This window comes from Punica granatum, chromosome 2 (assembly GCF_007655135.1).
Source record: "Punica granatum isolate Tunisia-2019 chromosome 2, ASM765513v2, whole genome shotgun sequence".
Taxonomy (NCBI): domain Eukaryota; kingdom Viridiplantae; phylum Streptophyta; class Magnoliopsida; order Myrtales; family Lythraceae; genus Punica; species Punica granatum.
Window position 1 is genome coordinate 32,288,516 of NC_045128.1, and position 15,233 is coordinate 32,303,748.

At 41.0% G+C, this 15,233-nt stretch overlaps 3 protein-coding genes across 3 annotated transcripts; 1 reads left to right on the forward strand and 2 right to left on the reverse strand.

The window, feature by feature from the left end:
• Positions 1-1,011: 1,011 nt before the first annotated feature.
• Positions 1,012-2,950, forward strand: LOC116195659 (uncharacterized protein At2g39795, mitochondrial-like). The gene is made up of 3 exons (XM_031524956.1): positions 1,012-1,363; positions 2,023-2,351; positions 2,529-2,950. Exons 1-3 carry the CDS (start codon positions 1,112-1,114, stop codon positions 2,686-2,688), a joined length of 741 nt encoding a protein of 246 aa, XP_031380816.1. The 5' UTR covers positions 1,012-1,111; the 3' UTR covers positions 2,689-2,950.
• Positions 2,951-3,360: 410 nt separating this feature from the next.
• On the reverse strand, positions 3,361-10,617 carry LOC116195658 (delta-1-pyrroline-5-carboxylate synthase). Its single transcript, XM_031524955.1, has 20 exons — positions 10,350-10,617; positions 9,784-9,855; positions 9,571-9,674; positions 9,371-9,473; positions 9,033-9,194; positions 8,331-8,608; positions 7,800-7,950; positions 7,227-7,391; positions 6,936-7,013; positions 6,575-6,664; positions 5,751-5,837; positions 5,560-5,646; positions 5,364-5,460; positions 5,134-5,237; positions 4,923-4,998; positions 4,484-4,634; positions 4,307-4,375; positions 4,023-4,089; positions 3,861-3,931; positions 3,361-3,667 (listed from the first exon to the last, which is right to left on the reverse strand). Exons 1-20 carry the CDS (start codon positions 10,473-10,475, stop codon positions 3,586-3,588), a joined length of 2,220 nt encoding a protein of 739 aa, XP_031380815.1. The 5' UTR covers positions 10,476-10,617; the 3' UTR covers positions 3,361-3,585.
• A 1,029-nt stretch (positions 10,618-11,646) lies between these two features.
• On the reverse strand, positions 11,647-15,003 carry LOC116197419 (protein YIPF1 homolog). Its single transcript, XM_031527567.1, has 6 exons — positions 14,733-15,003; positions 13,879-13,924; positions 13,701-13,784; positions 13,372-13,537; positions 12,550-12,823; positions 11,647-12,178 (listed from the first exon to the last, which is right to left on the reverse strand). The coding sequence occupies exons 1-6, from the start codon at positions 14,784-14,786 to the stop codon at positions 11,987-11,989; spliced, it is 816 nt and encodes a 271-aa protein (XP_031383427.1). The 5' UTR covers positions 14,787-15,003; the 3' UTR covers positions 11,647-11,986.
• Positions 15,004-15,233: the final 230 nt, after the last annotated feature.

Sequence of the window (15,233 nt, forward strand, 5' to 3'; positions counted from 1 at the left end):
GCGCATCATATAAGAGATCAGTCTCTCTCCACCACTCAGAAATTCCGGTTTTGTCCCCACATATTCACCGGCATATTATCTACTCACTCGCTTATCACCAGAAAATGTTTCATCTAAGGCAAGAAGAAGATCTTGATCATAGATTCATAGTTGTATTCCTAACCCGAAATTTGGCGTCTCCATGCTGTCATTTATCGGACTGTCTGAGAATATACCTATGACTGAGAATCTACGATCAGGTTTACTTGAGCTATATTAAACCACGAGTCCTACAAACTGCCTAAAGTTATGCGATCACATGGGATGCACATCAACAATTGCCCATAGAGCTAAAGACCGCGAGTGTGTGATGGAAAACCTAGCTTGGGACTTCAATAGAAAATTTATCGAGGACGACCAGTGGTCAGAATCGAAATCAATCGATCAGAAGCCGCGCTGAGAATAGGCGCGATTATTTCGAAAATACTTCCCATCTATGGGCTTGGGCTTTCGACTGGGCCCACCTATGCATTCAATAGGGCTGGCACGCCCGGCCCATCATTAGTTGCAAGTGTCATTTCTCATAGTAAGCCTGTCTATAACATCTTTAACAATTCTTGTTTAAACCCAAGAAGAGTCGACTTCCCAAATTTAATCGCATGAGATTCGAGTACTATGGATAAGGGATAGGCCCGGGAATTGCACTACCGAGTCTGCCATTCCGAGGGAGTAGATCACCTAGACAAGCGTATTCCTTAAAGATTTCCTTCCCATATTTAAGAAAAGATGACGAGACGTCTTTCTTTTGGGTCAAAATATAAGATTCTTATGGCCAATTGAAAAAAAAAAAAAAAAAATAACTTTCTGTACTGACATCTAAAATGGGCCGGGCTCAGCCCATTTACGAGCAAATTTTGTTGGGCCGGTCCGATTTCGTTAGGCCCAAATCCCTGCCTTGCCCAGCGGGAAAGAGCTCAAATGGACCGGGATGCAGACAATATTTCCCTCTCCGTCTCTACCGACTTCTGAGCTCCTTTTAAACCCTAAAACCCTAAATCTCTGCTTCCTTGTCTCCTTAAACCCTACGAGCCCCCGCCATTTCCCTCCTCCCTCTCTTCTCTGCAGCTCAGAAATGGCGTTCGCCTCGATTCTCCGCAAGTCCGCCTCTTCGTTCGCCCCTCTGGCTTTCCGTGCTCTTCGTAGCCAGAGAAACTATCACTCCGCTATCTTCACTGCCCTTAACAAGTCGGGATTTCCGGCGTCGAAGGCTTCTCTGAGTCCATTTCCGCAGACTCATCGCTACTCTACCAAGTCTGATGAGTCGCTTCTACATGTCATTGAGGGGGAGATCCAGTGCGCAGAGGAATCCGATGACCACAACCAGGTGAGTTGCTACAAGCTGCTTTGTGCTTTCTCTTGCATCAATAACTTGGGAATATTGTTTTAGCTGGTGATGTCAATGTCGAGATGTCCTTTTTTTCCGGAGCACTACTTTCACATCCTCGGAGTTTGATTATACACACACGTTCTGATATAAGAAAAAAAAGTATTGAATTATCGAGCCTGAAGTTTTGAGATGGAAGCCATTAAAGCTTGGGAGGTCGGGCTGTGCTGCAGAAAATCGTTTGTAGGATGATTTTCTTTCGATCTCAGCAGTATGAGTGGTCGTACTTGTGATGAATGCGTTATAACCAGGATAGTTAGTTGCTTATGATCTGCATGCCCTGGCCGATTTGGTTGCCCTGAATTTGCTTATGGTTTTAAGGATTGAACGGTTAGATATAAAGGTAGGGTTGTCGGTTGCATTTTCGTTTATGGCATCCAACTGAACTAAGGGGCGATCCAATATGGAACCATTCCTTTTCACTTGGGAAGGGCTTCAATATGAGGAGAAATCGCATTGTAGATGTTTCATCCAAATCTCTTTGGTCAAAAGGGAGGGGTAGAATCAAGTTGCTCTGTATTGCTTTGTGTGACGATGTGGATAAATCTTCCTGAGTATTTTGTCGTGACATTATTAAAGAATTCTTTTTTCTTCGGTAGGTTGAGGCGATTCCGAGTGGCTTTCCTTTTGAGGTCGAAGACAAGCCCGGGTACCAAACTATCACACTGAGAAGAGAGTATCAGGGTGAAGAGATAACGGTGGAAGTCAGCATGCCTGACCTTGTTACTGGTGAAGAGGATGATGACGATGACAGTGAGAAGGCAAATCAGTCTAGCATTCCCCTGGTCGTGAATATTGCCAAGGGTGATGGCCCCAGTCTAGAATTCGGCTGCACTGCTTACCCCGACGAAATTGTCATCGATGGCTTGTCAGTTAAGAGCCCTGAAAGCTCTGAGGATCAAATAGCATATGAGGGGCCTGATTTCCAGTAAGTACCTCATTATCTTGCATCTTTTGATGGCAGAACAATTTGTCTGGTGTTGTGTATTTCTACCATATGCTTCCAGTTGGAAGCCAAGGTGAAAAGCATTTCTTGCTTCCATGTTTCGTCCCCTATGGAATCATGATATACCTTAAGACGTTTTTCATTTTTTTCTCGTCTCAGGGACTTGGATGAAAACTTGCAGAAGGCTTTCCATAAGTACTTGGAAATCAGAGGGATCAAGCCCAGCACGACCAACTTTTTGCACGAGTACATGATCAACAAAGACAGTAGAGAGTATTTGATGTGGTTGCAGAACCTGAAGAAGTTTGTCAAAGCGTAATCTTGTTCGTGCTCTCTCCTCTTTTTCCCCTAAGGAGACGGGAGGATCTTTAGCTTTTGCATGATTGATTAGCAACTTCTTTGATAGAATTGTAGCATCGAGATGCGCGGGTACTATGAATTGCTTACTCGGGGAATAGCTTAATATCATTTTGAGGGAAGCTGGTGCTTCCATTAAAATTTTTAGCTCTTATTATTTGAAATTTTGTATGCTTATTCCGTGGATCCTGGGCGTGCTACGAAGAAGTAAGGTTCATCCGAAATAATTCTTCTACTTCGTTGAGTACTCTACAGGCACTCGAGGGCCTGTCGTGTACCCGATAATCATATGATATTGACATTATTATTATTATTATTTTTTGCGTTGATATAGAAACATGATTGAATATATCAGTGAAAGTTCACACAAATTTAGTATATTGATAAACTAAACATAACAATGCAAAAATCCATCTATCCAATTTAGTTGTTGAATTTCTTGAATAGGTGAAATTAACTTTTCTTTAAAAAAAATAATTATTTTTTTAAGGAGTGCCGATTTCATCAGTGCAATTATTTAACGATATAAGGTTTATTAAAATGCCCGTTTCATTTCATTATATTTTTGCATAGTAGGCATAACCTATGGAAAATTTTAAGTCAGTTTTGCGTTGGGGGCGACATCATTATCCTCTCAGCAGAAGGAATGCCTGATAGTAATAGAACAAGTAAACTTTCCTCGGATAAAATTAAACACGAAGGGACGCTAACTGGTTCTCGAACCCCTATTCCTCTTAAGCAAAGACTCATTACACAAAAATCTCTCGACTTACGAAATTAAGAAATAGTACCTAATATAACAGGAAAAGGAAAAGGAGAAACACGAGAATTTCCTCACTGTTATTCGTCGTATCGGGTTTTAAGATTCCAAAGGAAGGCCCTTGTGGGTGTAAACAACCCCTTTGTCCCCGTCTACCACCTGCCCACTTCCTTTGAGTATCCTGCAGTTGTAATGTAAGAGCCAACAGACAAACTACTATCAGCATATCAAGGGAGCAACGAGATGAATACCGCAAGGCCGAATTTTCAATGAACAAACACACTTGGCGAGAACGGAAAATGAACAAAGCAAGTGAAACGAGTGAAAATCCTGAATCTGAAAGAGGCATTGTCAAAGGTAAGTCGCATGCATACCATCTTGTTGTCAACAGTCCTTCAACACCAACAGGACCTCGGGCATGAATTCTACTCGTACTTATTCCAACCTATTCATGCAGTTCGCAGAATTGGGACAAGAGAACAGTAAGAGATACAGGTTGACACGGTTTCAAACAGATGAGTTGGATGAGAGCATACCTCTGCTCCTAGTCCGAATCGAGCTCCATCGCAAAATCTTGTGCTTGCATTGTGAAAAACAGCAGCACTATAAAATGTATGAGACACATGTCACAGAGAAATCAGATTATTTGGGAATTCTATACAATAGGTGCAACACAAATAACAGAGACATGACGTATAAATTGTACAAATCAAGTAGAAAGTGTCAGATAACTATGAAATGTTCGGGGAGAATTTTGCATAAACTTCAGCAATCAGATTCCATAAAGTAGGCAACTTTACGCATGCTTTACAACTCTCACCTGTCAACCTGACATTGAAATACTTCCACTGCTTCCTTGTCTTCTGCTACGATGCAGTCAGTGTGAGCACTGAAAAAGAAGAGCAAACAAGTATATGAAACTGATTATGAGTATTTCTATCAAATTTAGCACTTTAAGTTATACCTAGGCAAATGTAAATGAAAAGAGCCAAATTACCTTCCATATTTATGAATATGATCGATGGCTGCATGAACGTCATCTACAATCTCAACAGTGCAAGCCATCGAATTGTATTCGTGATGAAATGAGGTAGCCTGTGGGATATTCAACAAAGTATTTACTCTTGGTCCAGCATAGAGAGTAACGCCTGCAAAAGATTATCCAAAAAATTTGCCTCAAATAGCAGAAGAAAGTTCCCGTTTGTTATGCTATTACTAATAGAAAAAGAAAACTTTGACATCTGTATGATTAGATCTCATTTTGAAAGTTGCCAAAACCTTGATATCTAATTTGAGCAATCAGACAGTCAAATATAGAATGTATCATGTATGAGCATGGCAAGAATTTGCTTTTTTTAATACCCACTCGACAAGAACCTTGAACATTTACCAACTACCTTAAACCAACAATAAGTATCTTGTTAAAGGATATGTGCCTTTTATTTGAAGATCTTTGACAAACTCATCTAGTCCACCAGTTTCCACCAAATCCTTATGAACAAGAAGTGTTTCCTGAATTCCAAGAAGCAGCATAAGTTATAAACTGAACACAGGAAAAAGGGTGGATTGCCACCTGAATAGCGAATCTGACCAAAATTTAAGAGAATCTACTAAATAGGCTGCATGCAACTCATTGTTGATTCATACCATTGCATTACAGGCTGCAGGATAATCTACTTTTGCATCAAGGACAAGTCGCCTTGCCATTTCCATGTTTGCCGATTTATCCACATAAACATGGCAGATTCCATCTGGCAGGGAAAATCAGTTGTGTTCAACAGTACGAGAAATTTGTTCTCATTAAGAATAATATAAAGGAATCAAGGATGTGCCCAATAAACAGATGCAACAGAGTAATAATGTGAAATGTTTCTCACCAGAATGACCCAAAACAGGTATTTTAGTTGATTCCTTGATTTGAGAAACCAGCTTATTACTACCTCTTGGGATTACAAGATCAATAACATCATCCAGCTGGTACATAGAGGTAGTCTCAGCATCTTGATTCTAGTAGTTGCGACACATAATGGAAAGGAAAGCGGAAAACTCTTATTATAACCTCAACGAGCCCACCTTGAGCAAGTCGGGTATCTCTTCCCTTGATGTCACCAGTCCAATTAGTTTTCCACCAACATTGTCCGGAACAGCATCAGTGATGACCTAACATTCAGAAACAAGGTGAGATCCACACTGTCTCCAACTATGAACAGACCTTGATGTTAAAGGCTATAAAAAGTGATAGCTGCACAGTTTTTGGAATACACCTTGTGCAGGATTGCATTCGAACGCTTGGCCTCTTTACCACCTTTCAGGAGTAAGCCGTTCCCACTCCGAATTGCTAATGAGGCAATCTGTTCAAACCGTATAGAAGGATAAGAATACTGTTTATCTATCATAAGGGTTCTAACATTTTAGAACCTTAATCAATGCCCATGAATATTTTTTGGTGGGGGGGTGGGGGTGGCGGCAGCAGGGGGTACAATCGTTCTTTACTTTGTGTCATGCTGTACAAATTAAATGATGACTATGTGATCACTCTGAGAATGATTCAGATAGCTAAATCCTCTAAATAAAAATCCAAGCTTATGGTCAACCACAAGTTGATCCTTAAGAATTTGTAGACATTATATGCAAAATAGGAACCTTAAGTAAACGAGTCTCCACTCAGGCCTCCAAAGAGAAAAATGGCATTACACTGAGTTGATGCTTAAAAAGCCTCGTATCTGAATATGGTACTTCAACAAAAGGAAGTATGGGCCTCCCGGGTGGAACTTTTTTCAAATGGGAGGCCAGGCTTCATCTTTATTGAGAAATGCCACTATCGAAACAACCTTCAGAAGTTCAAACTCTTCTTATGGAAGTTTAATTTACTTGAGTATTTTTCTTGTGTTCAGAGTTGACCACAGCATTGAAATGCTCAAGTGAAGAAAAGTTAATTCATGCAAATTTTAAGGATAATATGAAGACATCCAGGTAAAATGACAATTGACTAATCCTCTTATCAACCTCTGCAACTCTGAGCATGACAGAAAATTCATGATAAACTGAGAGAAATTGTTTTTCTACCTCTTAAACGAAATTCTTTTACCTGTACTAGAGCATCCGGTCGAGATTCAAAAACAATCAAAAGGACACCAAGAGGAGAGGATGTTTTCTCCACGACGAGCCCATCCGCTATCTGGCCCAACAAGCATGAATGACAAATTAATAACACTAACAGAAGATCACAGCTAACTAGAAATTCATTTTTCACCACATCAATGTATCCTTAAGACTTTAAGTGAACCAGTTAAGGTAAACACCGGCAATCTGTTACAGTCACTAGCTTATCATGCATCAACATCTACATGAAAAACTTACATAAAGTTCAAATTGGCAATTATTGACCATGACGGATATTCGATGTATAAAAAGCTCTGATATGTGCATACTTTAGTCTATTGTATTACCTCGGTTCTTTTCAGAACATTCCCAATTGGATCTTCCATATTTGCAAGTGTACGAATTGAATTCGCAAGGCTCGATATCTGTATGTTTGACATCAAGAAACCTAAGTGAAAAGGTCATGAGGAAAACTGGACCTGCTTAGCTAGCCTGGAGTATCAACTGTATTAGAGCATATAGTACATGTCTTATTAGAGTATATAGTACATGTATAATGGCAGAAAACATGTTGACAAATTTCAAAAAGAATTAAAAAGGCATAAAAACTGGTTGGGGTTCTGTTTTCTTTTCAATACCTTTCCCGGCTTCAGAGCCAACCGAGCAATCAGAGGCTTCTCATATCCCGCTTCTTCTGCATCAGCAACATCTGCATCGTTTTCGTTCTTGATCGGCTTTTCATTTGCTTCTAGAGCATCAGCTATGTTGAGCAGAATCTTTCTCCTCTCTTCTGAAGACAGGGCCTGCATAAAATATAATGTCAGTTTTCTGTTTGCAAGAAACCGATTTCAAAGTTCAGACTAATAAATGAAAGGCAAGCAAATGTGGGTAGCCTATTATGGGCACCGACAAAGACAATATAGGATCTCTCATAATCTCCTCCAATTCTAATAGCCAAAAGAATGTCTTCTTAAATTTGATTCTACTGAAACTGGGATCAGTATGTTAGCCACTGACTGGCAGACAAACAGAATGAGAGGCCGTCGGGTTGCGGTGGTAACTAAGTAGGCAATTTAAGACAAAATGAACCTGCTAAGAAGATTATCATAAAACTGAACAAAGCACAAAAGGAAACTGGGTCTTTCCTAGAAAAGAATCCACAAAAGACGGCGAAAAAGTTCTAAAACAAAATAAATTGAGTGCAATGCCACCTGCAGTCGCCGAGCACTTTCTCTCGCTGCAAGAGCCATCTCCCGTGCACCAACTTCCTTAAGTGGCATCCAAAGATGTGCTTCCTTATGAAAGAGGGTACCGATCCGCTGTCCTTGAAGAACTTTAATTATACTTTCAGCCGAATAGCCACTGTTAGAGAAGCAGAAACCGTCACACCATAAGCAAACATCAGCAAACCAGGCATTTGCGAATGTAAGATAAATCCCGTATGTTACAAAGGAAGCTGCAGTTTTTCTTTTCCCCAGAAAATATACAAAGATAAATACAAGTATACATATGTATGTCATGCAAAGGATAAACACTAACAGCTGAAAATAAATATCAACTTAATTATAAAACTGTGATCTTCTTACAATAGCTATTGCATCCAGTGATGATTGACTCCTATAGAAACAAATACTATACAAGATGGTTTCAGCAGAAAATATTTCCAATATCCATTTCAGCACAAAAGAGATTCTAGCATCGCACTGAAATGATCTAATATTGTCAGCATGAAACAGGAATACCTGGTTATGATCACAGGGATGCCAGCATTTGCTGCATTAACTGCAGCACTAACTTTAGCAGTCATCCCTCCTCTTCCTACTCGAGATTTGTCTCCGAAAGTGATTCCACCATGGTGCCTTTCTTTGACATATGTATGAATAAGTTTAGACTGAGGATCACTTGGGGGGCCACTATAGAGGCCGTCAACGTCACTTAGTAGAACAAGCAGATCAGCTTTCAGCTCCAGAGCCAGCAGAGCTGCTAAGCTATCATTATCCCAGAATATACCAGAAGCATCCTGCAAAAATAAGTGGCAGAAGTTACATTCAGATATGGGGAACATGCTTCAAATACTAAAGGTGCATTTCCTCAAATGACATCAGGAAGTGCCAAAAAAGAGTGAAAACGTAAACACTGATGCACCAAACCAATAACCATAACGCCTTCCTCTTCAGTAATTAGTGCAACTTTATAATTACTTGCAGCACTTGTTTAAAAAATATATACATAAGATTACTAGCTGAAGATAAATAACTTTACACTTATCTCAGTAAATGACACTTAATAGTTCATGGACAAAGCACCTGCTCTTGTTTTGGTAAGGGGAAAACACATTTATTGGCTAAATTGAATATAAGAGCAGTAAAGGAAAACTGTAAAGCTAGCCCATCGTTCTTAAAGGAATTTCTTGAAACCGTTATTATTTTCAAAATTTAGCATACCTCATATGGAGCTTTTCTGGTGCTGACTGCATCATTTTCGTTAAATATAGGAATGACCCTAAGCGACAACAATGATTTGACAGTTTCATTAAGTTGTTTTCTGAAATCCTTATCCCTGAAGTCATTGTCAGTCACGAGAAGCTGAGCTGATGTGACATCCAACTGCAAGAAAGATTAAATAGAATAGATCACTACATCCCTCGAGTCCCGATGCAAATGGAAGAACATCACAATGAAAAAAAGCTAGAATAACCTAATAAACCCCAAAAAAATGGCAGAAAGAGCTACTACACATGGAAGAGACCATAGGCAATGGACCAAGAAGCAGACTCAATCACCTGGCTAAACAAAGTATCATAAAGAGCCATGAGACTATTCTGTCCAACAGCAGCACAAGCCTTCCCATCTAGTTCAACTTGTGGTTTCTGGAGATCAGCAAAGCTGTAACATGCTGTTATTAGCCGAGTACACGAGTAATTTTAATAGTTAAAAAATAATTTCTGGGGTACCACGCGGTAACTATTGGCACAACACAAACCTGCTGTTCACTAGTTTACGATATCTAAGCCTTTGGCGACCAGAGCCAACTGCACCCGACGAGACCAAAATAACCTCATAGCCCTGGGAGTTCAATTCCTTGACCTGCATTGCACGCGGTCGACTAATCACTTCCTCATTTCAAATGGACCTTAAGAAGGGAAGAAAATGAATGCAGGGGATACAACATTAAAGCAGATGCTGAATTGTGCACCTGCTCGCAGAGCGATCCGAGTTTTCCGAGTGCTAGCCTCCCATCACTTCTCGTCACGACTGCAGTCCCAACCTAAACTTCCCAGCATTAAGAATTAGCCAATCATCCAATCACCGTGAGATGCTAAAGCTAGAAACTTCTGCCGCAATGGCTACTGCCCCGGTACGAGCATCTCAAACTCAGCACACAGTTTCATCTATTAATCTCGACAAATTCTATTAGGGGAAACGAGAACAGTCCTTAACTGTTTCTCTTCGAAATGTGCATTCATTCAATACCCAATCCCTAAGAAGAGAAGGGACAAAGCTGAAAACCACAGTTCAGTGACCAATCCATTCGAAGCAAAAAAGGCGAAACTTTCACGAAAAGAGTCTCTGTCTCATCCAAAGATTCTATTCCTCCGAATGGAATCCCAGCAGCAGCCAAAATCAGGAGCAAAAGTAACACGAATCAAATGGAGGGCCCCTGCTCGGCCGCCAGTCGGCTCCACCACATGACCACTCCGAACGAGCTAGATCACGAAATGGGAGCGGCAAAATAGAGAGAGAGAGAGAGAGAGAGCAGACCTTGACGACGATGCGCTTGACGTCCTTGACGAAGGCGCGGGTGGTATCCATGGCGTCGGGGTGAGACTCGGCGAGTGGCGAGTTCCAGCTCGGCGGTCGTGAAGCCAATTCTGGGCGGCTCGGCATCCCCCCAAACAACACAAATAAATAAATAAATAATTAAACAATCAATTATTATTATTTAATTAAATAGGGTTTTTTTTCCTGCTTATTTTGTCTTCTTCGGCAGCAAGTATCCGCGTGCGAGTTCGAGTTCGAGTTTGTGATTCAGCAGAGAGAGAGAGAGAGCAGAACAGTGCAGAGTTCTTACTAATACAGTTTAAATTAAATTTTATTTTGTATTATTTGGAGAAAAAATAATTAATTTTTTGTCGTTGTCACTTTTCAGGTTTGTTTTAAAGATATAAAAATGGAGACAAGTCTCTGATCCGATTCGGGGAGGCGTGCAATGACTGCTTGCCACGTCACGTCCCTTATATTTCTGCCCTGTCCCGTTCGAGATCTCTCCTTCACCTATGGGATCTGAAGATACAAGAGGCCAAAACAAACGTGACGAGTGAATAGAAGAATGCCATTGTCAAAGAGTCTTTTGCCCTTTTGCTATCTCAGCTGTCCGATTAATTCTTTATGCGACCAGACAAAACTTTGACATTAGCTTCCCCCTTCTTTTCTTTTTTTAAACAATAGAAATAGGAAGCCAAGTATCTATTGATATTGAGATCCCCGGCAGATGTCCCGTCGAGATCACTGATGTAGAGAATTCCCAATGTTTCGTGACCATAAATTTGATCTTCGTTCGACTTAAGGCCATTTGAGTGCTGAAATTGCTTTCGTGTTATTTAGTACATCGCTGGAGAGGGCGCGAATCTCCAATGCATTCATGTGCTCCGAGTAGGCATCTACTACCCCGGTTTGCGTGTTGCATACAGATTAGAAACTTTGAACTGACTCGTGATAATTCCTGAAGACTTTTCTAAGGATATAAATTTGATTGTCCCTGCTCACTTTATGGGCGGTTCCAAGACCATCAACACCTGGGAGACCAGATCGGGGGGGGGGGGGGGGGGGGGGGGGGGGGGGGGGGGTACTTCTGGAATCAAAAACCAGCTTCCCAGACTTTGCGATGTAGGATGTAAATGTAATCACATGTAACCCGAGAGCCCCATCAACTTCGCGATGTTGGATGTAAATGTCAATCACATGTAGCCCGAGAGTCCCACGGGAAAGTCTGCTCAGCTTTTGCAACGTATATGTCCCAGCTATGAACTCGTAAGGAAAGAACTGGAGAGGAAAGAGATTCTCACAACAAAGCATGCCAAAATTTACTGCCTCGGAAAAACTGTCATCCTCAAAATATAACAAAGCATCGTCCAACATAGCAAATATATATTTACAAATAGAACTCTTTTCTCAAATCGAATCCAAAGAACATCAAGCCATCCCAGCATTTGCCTATAACAGTGGGCCTGGCTCTCTATCCGAACATAATCATCTTTATGTCGTCTGGTGTTGTTTCTCAGTAAACTTTGAGAAATTTGATCTTGCCTAACGACCAAGTAACTTGAACATCCTCGCAAACAAAAGAGGACCAATCTTACTTCCTAGTGGCAATCAGTAGTACTTACGGGAACTCTTCTTCATGAGAAAAACCAGACCTTTATGAAGACTGCGAGAGCCATCTGCAAGAAGAAGGCAGCGATCACTGTCATTGTCAGATCGGTGCCATCTGCATGAGATCTCAGGTTTGAGCCAACAAAGCAAGCTGAGGCGGCGCCCACCGCAACTATGATGATCCACCGAAGAATCTCCACTGGAATCAACAGAAGAAACTGCCCATGAAGCTGAGGATTAGGCACTGATTGAACAAAAAACCATTGAATACGAATAGAAGATGAACAATCTGATCCTTCAGATTGGTAAATCAGGAAGTAAAAATGCTTTTAGGGGCAGCATACATAAACATTTTTAACTCTTTGCAAATGCTTGTCACTTTTTAAACAGTATACTTAATTTAAGAAAAAAGCTTGCGTCTTTCACAGGAAACTTCTCATGCAATCAACGAAGTGGATCCAACAATTAATTTACTCTGATCATTATAATCGCCGTGCTAGTTAAATTATGGAGCTCCATAGACACAACAGAGGGATGCCAACGGAGCTGGAAAGAAAAACCATATAAAAGGAGGAGATAAGAGACTTACAGTGCTCAGAATGAAGATGAATAAAGAGTATCCCCACATGCACCAAAACCGTATAAGGCTAGCACTTGATCCCAGATAGTGAAGCAAGAAGTAAAATCCAAGTGGAACCATAATTGCGTAGCCATAGATTGCAAATGTTGCTACATTTATATAGCTCACATCAAAGGTCCACGAGGTACTCTTATCAGTGTGCTTTTCCATGAGATAGGTTGCAACGTTTCCAAGGGATGCTAGCACGAAGATCAATGTTGTGGATATCCAGATAGGTCCATACCTGGAAAATTACAACATTCCATCAAACAGCCTCTCATAAAATAAACATAGTTGTTCTGATTGGAAAAATATATATATTGAAGAAAAATGTCAGTTTCACGTTGTTTACATTTTATATATCCATCAGGTAAGTGCCCTGTCTTTATACAGCCATATAATTTGAAATGAAAGAACAAAAATCGGCCAAATCATGCGACAAACATTGCTCATGGCACTACGAAGCTACAAATATATGTCAGCACCCAACCGACATAGCAAATCAACCCAAAATCTGACAACTATAACCAACAAACCACACCATCTGCACACTTGGTAAATACTTCATATGCAAGGTTAAGTTAACAGTTGTTTCTATTCTTTCAAGCTTTGCAACTATAAAGATACTGCATTTCTGTGCAGGAAAATAAAATATGAAGTTATAAAGAGCATTGAGCAGCATGTTCTTGGGTTGATTTTTTTTTAAATCCTGTTGGCTTCAATGCTAACCTCAAAATCAACAATTGAGCAAAAACAAAGTGGACGAGAAAAAAGATAGATAGTAAGACTCACAGATCTGGGTTAGCATCAATCTTGCTGAAAAAGTTTCCATCAATGGGGGACAAAGAACTCATCAACCTGTTTAGAACAACATCAGTATCGACATTGAAATACTGTGTATAGGATGAGATACTAAATACGCCTCTCCAGCTGCTCGCTGGTTGTTGTTCAAATGTCTCTGCACAAGCAAAAACAGAACAACCACTAATCACAAGCTAGAATCATAACAAGTACCCGCCACTCCACCAGGCTAATAGGAATAAGATTGGACCAGTAGGAACAATCCATTAAGGTGTTTTTTGGATTATTTACAAGCCCATTTTACAGTGAGAAATGCATACCAGCTGTAGATGAGAGAGTTTGATAGCCCCGCCCCCTGTCTCCTCCATTATTTGGAGGAAATGTCTGCATATTTGCACTGGGAGCTGGATATACCAAATCATTTAGGATCAGCAGCTTATAAGAAGGAACAAAATTTGCTTCGAAGCTGCAATAAATTTTCAAGGTAAAACGTCATACCCTCATAGCTTGTATTTGCAGCATTCTTCCCTTCATCAACAGCAGCCTAGAGTCCATGCAAACATTAGCAAGAGCAGTCACAGGTAAAAGCCATGGAAATAGCAAACGAACATTTACAGTGGACAGAATCTAAGAAAATATGGGTGCAATCCTCCGGTTCACACACGAAACTCTTTTAAGGAGTTACTGTTAAAGAGCTTAGCTAAATAGGGATCTTAATTATCATTTCCATCTAGCCACCTTTCCATCTCTTAATAAGCCACTTCGTAATGTTAAGTAGCAAAAGCACTACTAAATAGCAATGCGAATTGGCCATAATGAAAAGCCAAAATTTGGAAAATGAAAAATTACGCTTACGTTCTCAGCAATGCCATGGAAAACCAAAAAAGGTAAGTAAATACTGAAATTTCATCCTCAGGTTTTGGATAAGCAATTCACAAGAAATATAAAAATTGATGGTATACGTATCCTCACTAAATCTTTCCGTGGAAACATGTCCGCCAAATATGTTAATGAATCTAAGACTTGCATAGAGACAGAAGCTATTCGTGCGAAAATCTAGTGTCTTAATTATACAGATATATCAAATTTTAGCTCACAAAATCTTGTCAGCTAGTAGCAATTCCTCAGTACACCGATCATCTTCGAAGCAGAACCACCAATTCAATCCTCGTCATAGAGACATCCAATTTCCACATCCAAATACCCAAAAGATCGCCGAATTCAGCTCAAATCAGTGAGTACACTGGTGTGGAAAACCTAACCCCACCGCGAACAAGATCAAATCTACGAAACACCGAAATATGCATGGGGAGAGCACGTGCACGGTGAGAGAGAAGGACACGGATGCTTACAGGAACCGAGCCGAGCAAATGGCTTGTAGGGAGGCCAGTGTAGGACTCCTCCATCTGGCTGGAAGCTTCGCAGCTGGAACCCGATTGCGGAGGAGAAATCCCGAGGTTCTGGCGATGCGATGAGAGTCGGAGCTCACTCACCCGGCCATTTCTGAGGCGAGAGAGATTGATCGAGATTCCAGATCCTTCTCAGTACTCTCTCGGGGGTACGGAGGAGGAGCCCTAGAAAAAGCCGTTGCTGTCTTCTTCACCGCTGTGATGGGGGAGCAGCAACCGAGAAGTTGACCGGTAGGGTCAAGGGGAGGAGGAGGGGAGCTCGTTTGGCGCCACGTGTCCTTCCCGCGTTTATACTCCACGCGCTCTCTTCCCTGCTTTATATGATTATTTACTACTGCTACTACAGCGCAGCGTCCAAGCCCGCGGTACGGGAGACTTATTGCTGCCCATCTCGTGCATCGGGCTGATGGACCGACTTACTGGGCCTGTCTCGGCCCAAGTTCA

Excerpts from the sequence above, each read along its gene's own strand:
- LOC116195659 (XM_031524956.1), top strand. The coding sequence starts at position 1,112 with ATGGCGTTCGCCTCGATTCTCCGCAAGTCCGCCTCTTCGTTCGCCCCT. Across the intron at positions 1,364-2,022 it reads AATCCGATGACCACAACCAG|GTTGAGGCGATTCCGAGTGG; the intron begins GTGAGTTGCTAC and ends TTTCTTCGGTAG. Across the intron at positions 2,352-2,528 it reads TATGAGGGGCCTGATTTCCA|GGACTTGGATGAAAACTTGC; the intron begins GTAAGTACCTCA and ends TTCTCGTCTCAG.
- LOC116195658 (XM_031524955.1), bottom strand. The coding sequence starts at position 10,475 with ATGCCGAGCCGCCCAGAATTGGCTTCACGACCGCCGAGCTGGAACTCG. Across the intron at positions 9,856-10,349 it reads TCAAGCGCATCGTCGTCAAG|GTTGGGACTGCAGTCGTGAC; the intron begins GTCTGCTCTCTC and ends TGGGAAGTTTAG. Across the intron at positions 5,461-5,559 it reads AGATACCCGACTTGCTCAAG|CTGGATGATGTTATTGATCT; the intron begins GTGGGCTCGTTG and ends TCTATGTACCAG.
- LOC116197419 (XM_031527567.1), bottom strand. The coding sequence starts at position 14,786 with ATGGAGGAGTCCTACACTGGCCTCCCTACAAGCCATTTGCTCGGCTCG. Across the intron at positions 12,824-13,371 it reads ATTGATGCTAACCCAGATCT|GTATGGACCTATCTGGATAT; the intron begins GTGAGTCTTACT and ends GTAATTTTCCAG. Across the intron at positions 12,179-12,549 it reads TCATCTTCATTCTGAGCACT|TTTCTTCTGTTGATTCCAGT; the intron begins GTAAGTCTCTTA and ends CTTCATGGGCAG.